At 53.5% G+C, this 8609-nt stretch overlaps 3 protein-coding genes across 5 annotated transcripts in view; 2 read left to right on the forward strand and 1 right to left on the reverse strand.

Annotated features, from left to right (window-relative positions):
* The window catches only part of AGBL3 (AGBL carboxypeptidase 3), a 32256-nt gene extending 31456 nt beyond the window's left edge, over window positions 1-800 (forward strand). The window contains exon 16 of one of the 2 annotated variants that reach the window (XR_007162320.2): window positions 660-800. The gene's annotated coding sequence lies outside the window, so the exon portion shown is untranslated. Of the gene's footprint in view, window positions 1-656 lie in introns of both variants that reach the window. The other variant, XR_007162319.2, reaches the window with a different exon arrangement.
* On the forward strand, window positions 660-3832 carry TMEM140 (transmembrane protein 140). Of its 2 annotated transcripts, none has more exons than XM_048061158.2 (3): window positions 660-811; window positions 1366-1481; window positions 2227-3832. In XM_048061158.2, exons 2-3 carry the CDS (start codon window positions 1376-1378, stop codon window positions 2826-2828), a joined length of 708 nt encoding a protein of 235 aa, XP_047917115.2. In that variant the 5' UTR covers window positions 660-811; window positions 1366-1375; the 3' UTR covers window positions 2829-3832. The 2 variants fall into 2 exon arrangements, with proteins under 2 accessions (XP_047917115.2, XP_047917116.2); XM_048061159.2 differs by having other exon boundaries at window positions 2230-3832.
* Window positions 3833-4397: 565 nt separating this feature from the next.
* CYREN (cell cycle regulator of NHEJ) lies at window positions 4398-5666 on the reverse strand. Its single transcript, XM_013182544.3, has 2 exons — window positions 5474-5666; window positions 4398-5383 (listed from the first exon to the last, which is right to left on the reverse strand). The coding sequence occupies exons 1-2, from the start codon at window positions 5519-5521 to the stop codon at window positions 5153-5155; spliced, it is 279 nt and encodes a 92-aa protein (XP_013037998.3). The 5' UTR covers window positions 5522-5666; the 3' UTR covers window positions 4398-5152.
* Between the last annotated feature and the right edge of the window lie 2943 nt (window positions 5667-8609).

Genomic DNA, 8609 nt, shown 5'->3' on the forward strand with positions numbered 1-8609 from the left:
CCTCACAATTATTACTTTCTTAAATCCTTCACAACTGTTATATTCATAAACAACACCCAGTCCATGTTTTGCCTGTTACTTCTCTCAACTATCATCCTTATCTCAAATTCCTTGAGCCCCAAATTGAGCACCAAAAAGGACTGTGGTGGTTTTGCCTTGCTGGTTAGCTGAACTCCACTACAACTGCTCTCTTACTCCCCATCCTTAGAAGAAGAGGGGGACAAGAAAGTATGCTGGGAAGAAAAAAAACAACACAGGGGTTGAGATAATGATAATTTAATTAAAGGGAAATGGAAGAGGGGGAAAAAAAAAAAAAGGCTGCATGGAAGCAGAGAGAGAGAAAAGCAGTTACTATTTCTCATCAATGAACGATGTTCAGCCACGTCCTAGGAAGCAGGGCCTCAAGAGCAGTTGTTTGGGAGGACAGACATTTTCATAACAAGACCCCGCCCTCCTTCCCCTTTCCCCCCTTTTATTGCTGAGTGTGACACCACAAGGTATGGAATATCCCTTTGGTTGGTTTAGGTCAGCGTCCCTGGTGATGTCCCCTCCCCACCCCTTGCCCACCCCCAGCCCGCTGAAATCATGAGGTCTCATTCTGCAGCAAGGTCTAGGCCTGAGCAGTGATGTTTTCCTGGTCGTTTGTGTCTTCATAGTAGGTTCAGAGCAATGGGCATCCTCCACGTGGCCTTCCAGCCTCTCCAGAAGCCTGTTGTGAAGAGCTCCAAGGGAGGCTACAAGAAGAAGTGAGGCGCTGACCCGAGGAAGGGGACAGATCTGTGTCTGGATCCTGTGACACACTGCACGTTGCGTATGTGTTCCTCTTGGCTATGACTGGGGGAGAAGTCTGGGACAGAGAAGCTTTATGCCTGTGCACATTAAACATGGGCGTCCCACTCCCAGGTGTGTAGGCAGGAGGGTAGGAGGGGGGTGCTGAAGGGTCTCCAGTCACCAGCAGCATAGCCAGACACTGGGTGAGGTCTTTCCAAGGTGCTCTGAAAACTCGTGGAGGCTGTACCAAATCCACAAGTGGCTGTGGGGTGGGAACACAAGCAGCACAGTGCATGAAGGTTGGCCTGGGACACCCAGGACATTGGGATGACACACTATTGGGTAAGGGACAGTGGAGAGGGGATAGCAGGACCAACGTTGCGAACTTCTTGAGAGAAGCTGGTAAATGATTCATAGGAGATAATACTTGTCGAAGACAAGAAAGAGGTTAATTGCAGAGGCTCAAGTCGGACACAGCATGAAGCCAAGGTCTCTGCGCTCCTTGCCCCATGTTTGTGCTCCTGTGCAGCCCCAGATGGCCAGGGCTGTGGTGCCGGTGATGCTCCTTGCTGACGACACTCCCCTGTTTTTCAGTGTGAAGCAGATGCTCGCAGGAGGGCTCTGGGGACAGCCCACGATTCAGAGAGAGGAGCGGGTCGGCAGATTTACCAAGCTACCAGCAAGAGGAGCGGGGACGACAGCGACTGCAGGTCTGTCTCTGTTGCACCCATCTCCCGGGGCCCCAGTGGAGGGCAAGCAGATGCGGGTGGGCCCAGGGTGCCCCTTGGTGGTGTCACAACTGCCCGCATACGGGGGACATCAGTCCTCAGGCAACCAGGGCAGAAGAACACCATGTCTGCCAGCCTCAGTGGGGACCGGGGTGGGGGCAACCAGCCCTGTGGTGCCCAGAAATGTAAGGGGATGCAGGGGCCTCAGGGGCATGTGGGAACACGGGGCACTGATGGCATCGGGTGTCTCAGGGCTATGAGAGGCGGAGGGGGGAGCGGGTAGAGCTGCACTTCAGACCCTTTCATGCCTGCGTTTTGCTCAGACGTCCAAAGATCGATGGATGTCCTTGCCTGACCAGAACTGAATAAAAAGCATTTTCCCAGAGTAGCCCTTAACCCCCTCCTTACCAGACAGCAGTGTTTCACTCCCCTGCCATCACTGCAGTTTCCTGACAGATTCTTACCTTGTCCAACAGGAGGTCATGGTACATAGGTTGCATGTAGGGCTTAGGGAACCACACCAGTCTTCGTCCCCTGTCCTCTCAGTGCTGGCCCATGCGCAGAGTGTGATTAAGCCACTTTTGCTGTGACCACAAATGAGCCCTCTCAGCCCACACAGGGGAAGCAGGACTGAGACGCTTCTGCTCTCTGTGCAAGGGCTCAGAGCACACCTTGGAAGGGTACCATAACGTGCGCTAACCAAGGGGTCCCCCCTCATGTTTTGCAGCAGGAATCCTCACGGCAGCCCCCACCATGGTATCAAGAGAGCGTGTGGGCACTGCGATGGGTCTGCTGCAGCTGAGGTGCACAGGGCACCTGCTCTGTGCCCTGACCCTCCTCGAGGCTGCCGGGGCCTTGGCCTTGATGCTCTACGCACTGCTGTGGGAAGCTGGGAACCTGGTCAACCTCCCTTACAAACGCATCGGCTTTTACAACTTCTGCCTGTGGAATGAGACAGCTGGGGAGCTGCAGTGCCTGGAGCACAACGATCTGCAGGTGATGGGCATCAGCATGCTGGGAGTAGTACTTGCCAGGGTTTGTGTCTACACCTGCCTGGTCTTCTGCATCTTCTACCCTATTTTTGTTGCAAATGTGAAGTGCACAGAGGAGGCAAAGGGCTGGAAGGTGATCCTCATCATACTCATCATCAAGATGATAATTCTGTCTGGAGGCCTGGGTATGTTTCTCCTCCAAACCTCACAGTGGATTCAACCCTCTGATTTCACTGGGGGCTTTCTGGCACTGGTTGCGACTCAGGCTCTGCTACTGCTCCAGATTTTCACTGTCACTATCAACCTCAGCTGGGTCAAGAACACACATCCGTGTTGAAGCCTTTTTATTGCCCATTAAGATTTGAAAGCAAAGAAGATGCAAAAGCTCTTGATAACCTGATTAAAACAGTAAACATACTACAGCTTTAATCACTGGCAGAAAAAATAATCCTTAGTCCAAGTGCTCTAGTCCAGCCTGACCTGGAGGACAGTGAAAGGGACAGACTGGAACCTGCAGATGGTGCACACATCCTTCTGGCCATATCTAAGTACATCCTTCTGAGTACAGGCAGACAGTGAATCAAGCAGGCTTATTTTATTGGAGCTGCCCAAAGAGATTCCCTTCTCCACTTCCTGGATGAACTGAGCATGTCTTTGAGGCAATCATGACTCAGGAGCTGTGGCTTCACACTGCTGTCACAGCAGCAGCCTCCCCAGAGGTGCACTGGAAATACTTTGTTCAGCAGGAGCACCTGCATTTCATCTGCTGGAATAATGTCTGGAGTGATGCTGCCGTAGCTCACTAGGGTGAAGTGTCCCACATCCAACCCCAGCAGTAGCAGAGCACCTGGAGGAGCAGATTAACCACTTGTTGAGTGCTGAACACAGCCCTAACGAGGAGGGCTTCCCGAAGACTCTTCCTGGTGCAGAGCCCCAGGTTTGTACCCATTGATATTACAGGGCTGAGTCCATCAATCCATCAGCCATTGAGACTCCAGGAGAGGCTGGTGCTGCATGAGGGCAGCTGTCAGCAGAGCCAGCTCAGCTCTTGGTCCAACACATGCCCCACACAAGTGGCAAGGAGCAGGACCAAGGCTGCCCCCAACTAGGGTGCAGTGCCCCAGCAGGGCACACAGCCCGCATGCTGGACTGTGGCTCTTCACTGTGACGGTACACGGCACTGCTCTGTGCTGTGTCTGTAACCTCCCAAAGGAAGCACCTGCTTCCTGTTGTTCCCTGTAGGGACATGAGGGGATGCCTCTTCTGCTGGAGAGTCTGGGGGGTGGGATGTAGCTGGAGATACTGGTTTGAGTGATCTTCAATAAAAAAGCTCTAACACCTGCCTGGTCCTCATGTGGTCTGTTTCCCCCCCTTCAGGCCAGGAAGAGGACACCAAGCCATCCCCATCCCTTCTCAGGCCCCCCAAGTACACTACCACAGGGTCAGCCCACTCAGGATGGTCCCTGCCCCTGATAGCCTGCTCCCACCCATGTTCCCCAGCTGAGGGAAGCCTGCACAAGGCCTGAGGCCAATTCAGTGCCAGGATCGACAGGGACAGCCTGCCAGGACCCACTGCAGCCACCAAGGAGCCACACTCACTTGCAGAAACCTGTGTTCCCTTTAATGTGGACATGCTCTGAGATGCCAAACAGAAACATACCCTCACCTGGAGCCAAATCCCACAGAACCCAGCACACACTGGGAGAAACATGTGCCCCTTCCTTCACCATGGCCTTCCTACCATCTCCACAGCGAGAAGCCACCAGTAAGGCAGCTGGCCCAGCCCCAGGCTCTCCTTCTGCCATCCTCAGTAGTGCAGGCAGGGTGTGATGCACCAGTAGAGGGTCTTCCAGGGTTTCTTTTGGATTCCAGGACTGACCAGGCAATCATTCACAAAAAATGTAAGTCAAGTAAAAACAGATAGGAAAAAAAATTTATTTAGTTCTTCTCTACCAAAGCTAGACAGGTATTTACAGTTGATTGATTCCTCGAGGCTTTACTCCAAATAACATGGGTGCATGAGTTATCACTCTCCCCCACATCCCATGTGCTATCCCATGGTACTAGCTTTCTCCAGAACGTCCTCACAATGCTCAAGCCATGCCAGGTGAGCCTCATCCTCCCTGGCAGTTAACATCAGAGGTGTCCCTGCTGCTGGGTGAGCTGTCAGACCACAGCCCAGCTTATGGTGAGTCCAAATCCTCACCGAGTACGTCTCCTTCTTTTATGCCTTTTCTTATGACCTGTGCTCCGTCCTTTCAAACCAGTTAAATATAAAGCTGGTGTCCACGATGAGCTCGTGCTCCAGCTAGAATCACCATCCTTGGGTTTACACAATTATTTTAATAATTCTCTCACTCCCTTCATCTCTGCTTTTGGGGGTCTGTGGTGTTACTGCTAGTTGAGTGACAGGAATTTGGGGAAGGGAGGTGGCATCACCAGGACACAGCTTGTCATGGCGGGGCTTTGGTCAGCCCACACAGTGCAGCGACTCAAGCTGTGCCCACCCGGGAGTTCTACAATCTGAGGGCACCCCAGATGTAGTCGTGCTGCATCGTGATGGGCTACGCCATCCCCAGTCCTGCCCTTGCCTGCGCATCCCCTGTCGGACACCACCGCCACAGCCCCCTGTGCACCCCGGGCCCCACAGAAGCAGCACGGTCAAGTGAAGAAGATCTCCCTGACGTATTTCAGCACATCCTCCTCGGAGTCCTCCCCCACCGTCCCCTCCGCACCGGCACCAGGAGGGGACGGGAGGCCGGGGCTGCGGTCACCGCCCGTCCCCACACCAGCTGCGCTCTCAGGGCTGCTGCTTGGCGCCGGCTGTTGCTCCTGCTCCTCCTCCTCGCTCCCGCTGCGGGCCTTCTCCTCAGCTCGTTCCCTCCCGAGGCTCTGCCCAAAGAAAGCGCAGCCAGCCCGGGCCGTGACCAGCCCCGCCCGGGGCCGCGCCGCCTCCCGACGGGGGGCCTCCCGCGGGCTCACCTCGGCCAGCACGCCCAGGGCCACGTCCACCAGCTCGGCCTCGTTCATGCAGTACACCGTGGCTGCCCCGGGCTCCGCCGCCGCTTGCTGCCGCCTTCCCCGCCTCCGCCCGGCCCTGGGGAGCGCTCCCCCGGCCGGCTCCCCGCTCGTCCCCCCCCGCCGCCCCCATCCAGGCGGGCAGCAGCCGCCGCCGCCCCGCGCCCGCCGCCATTTTGTGAGCCGCAGCCCGGCCCCGCGGGGCGGGACCCGGGTGCCCAGGGGGGGCCCGGCCCGGCCTCGGGGCCTGAACCCGGCGGCGTTTAAAACAAAATCACGTCGGCACGAGTCTTGTGACACAGTGCTCGGAAGGAAACTGCAGCCCGGGTGGGAGCAGGCCTTGAAATACAGGCAGAGGGCACTGCAGGGCTGCAGCCCGCGGGACGCCTCAGCGAGAAGGAGCGAAGCAGCAGGTCAAGGTGTCAGGATAAGGAGCAGCACAGACAAGGAAGGGAGCTGGAAGAAAGACCTGTGCTTGTGCAAAGGGCTGTTGCTGCCCCGTGTCTGCCCTATGCAGGGCGTTTGCCTGTTGCCTCCTTCACTTGATGTTTGTCAGTAGTGCTTCAAGCGTTGGGATCCTTTATGTGCGACACACTATCACAGTATAAGGGGTGAGCAAGTAAGTTGTTTTTTTCTGAGAAAGTTCACCAGAAGAGCTTAACAGGAGTTGGATTTAAAAAAAGGATCACGTAAACATCTAATGCACCTGTTTATCTTCCTCACAACACGCTGATTTCTAGTAGGGGGCGTTAGAGAAGGAAAAGGAAGGTATGAGAGCTTCTGTAACTGAGTTACATCCGTTCCCTGCTTGAACAGGCTGTTAAAAGTTCCCATGGCTGCTCCCAACCCAAGCATAAAGCCCTCCAGGGAAGGGAGTATAGCCAGAAGAGGAAGAAAAAGGGCAAAGAAGAGCCTGGACAGTAGCCCAGTCTGGGGAGTAGCAAAGCTGTACGTTGTGGAAGGCACCAGAATGGCAGGGTTGGTGGAAAATACCAAAATTGCCTTGTCCGAACCATAGCCAGGATGGAAATAATAACAGTCACCTCGTGGTCCTATACATAGTAGCCCCAAGCAAAGAGCCCTGTGAGCTCTCCAGGGACAGCAGCATGCAGCACCCTCAGTCTCCCCCTGTGCTGGGACGCCTCTCAGGGTACTCCTTCAAGGAACAAGCTCATCTGCAGACAAACACCGACAAGGGAATAGGGTGAGTAATTCACACTAGGGGGTAATTTGGAAATGGGCGACTGGATTTAGACACCTACCAGGACCCTGCAGTAAGTTTTGGGTGAACCTTGCCCTTCCCGATTCTTTAACTAAGTCGCTGTTTCTACTGTAGCAAATTCTGTCGAAATCGTTGTTAAATTGGCTGATGATCAAATGCTGATGAAGAGCTGTTAAAATCATACAATCTAACTTTGTTATTTATAAAACTAATCCTAAATTGCTGCTACATTAAAGTTGTGTAAAAAACTATTCCACAACGGCCCCTCAGGGCAAAGGGCTCAGCCCCAGGTGCACAGCACACACCACGCTGACAGCCCCACGTGTGCCCAGAGCTGATTCCTGGCCCTGGTCTGCCAGGGCGAGAAGCAGCCCCCAGCATCCCTACCACTATCCCAGGAGGGATACCCACCACTATCCCAGGCTCAGGACCCACATCACTCTGAATGGCTAGAGGTTCAACTCCCATATACATGTTAAGCTTTCCCCCTGAGTACACTGGGGTTTTTCTGGATACCACTGCCTATATAGTAATGTTTCACACCTGCCCTGCCCACCCCAAAACCAGGCAGGAAACCTCTCACTATTCCCTCTGCTGAGCTAACTGGCTTAGAAAACAGTCTGCATGAAAGGGCTTTTGTTGTTACTGCTTGGAGTAAGAGCTGGAAGCTGCCTGCGGTCCCCATCCCTCAGTTCCCAAGCGATACAAAAATGAGATTACTTAGCACATACCTTCCCCCCATCCTGGGTTCCACGCAGAAGTGTAGCCCAGCTTGAATAAATATGACTTTAAAAAGAAAACAAAAGCTGGAGTCCTGCAGCCTATAGCCACGTTTGCCCCTGCAAAGCACCAGTATGACTGGGAGTTCATAGAAAGCTGCTCCAGGTGCACAAATTAGGATGTGTGCTGTCTCCAGTGCAGCCTGGCTCTCTTCTCAAGGCTGAAGCTACCATTAGCCACGTTCAAGTAGGCCCTTCGCTCCAGCCTGCATTTGGGCTGATCTTTCATGCCTAATGACATCTAGTGGCTGGTTGGTCCACAAACTGCAAGAGTAGCCCAGCCTCGGGCTGAATCCTGTCAGGGCTCAGAGAAGAGACTACTCAGCAAGGGGATTTTATTTCCATTCACATCTGATGGAACGTCACTCAAAGAGGATCTCGTCTGTTCCACTGCACAAAGACACTCTGACCTGAGATGCAGAAGTTAGAAGTGCATTCTTTTCCTTAACAAATTACACTGGCAACTTCTCATTAACCCAGAATCTATGCCCTGCCACCCTTCCAGCAGGACAGCCTTGAGTACTCAGATTATTCCACAAATCATCACGTCCCACATTTTAAGTCCAGCTTTGGGCTGACAGACCAGGTATTTATGAGCCCCCCAGAAGCATCAGCTGTGTCAAACCAGAAGGACCCAGAAGCCACTCAGCCCGACCACTCAAACACTTTTTCTCCTTGACTCAATTGATATTTAGTGTTTTAGGAGGCAGCTCTAGGGACAGAGCACTATAAAAGGCCAGACTGGTCCTGGCCTTCCCCTCTTCTCTCTACCATCAAATGGTACTCTCTACTATCAAATACATCAGGCATTATGTAGTTTCTGATCTCTAATGTAAGCATTTCAAGAAGTCTGACTGAGAATCCCTCCCCTAATTCCTGGCAGACACCGCAAGTGAACACAAGACATCCAACCAATGCAGCTATTTTCGTTCATGGATGACTTGCACTGGTAGCCCCCACTGAGAGGTTGTCAGCGCAGGAAGCACCTGGTGAAAACAAAAAGGTCTTTTCTCCATGCAGGAGCCTGTTCTTGGCTCATCACCGCCCAGGATAACCTCCATGCTTTCCAGCAACAGCTGAACAGAGCACAGGAATCAAG

The sequence above is a fragment of the Anser cygnoides genome, chromosome 1 (genome assembly GCF_040182565.1).
Source record: "Anser cygnoides isolate HZ-2024a breed goose chromosome 1, Taihu_goose_T2T_genome, whole genome shotgun sequence".
NCBI lineage: Eukaryota > Metazoa > Chordata > Aves > Anseriformes > Anatidae > Anser > Anser cygnoides.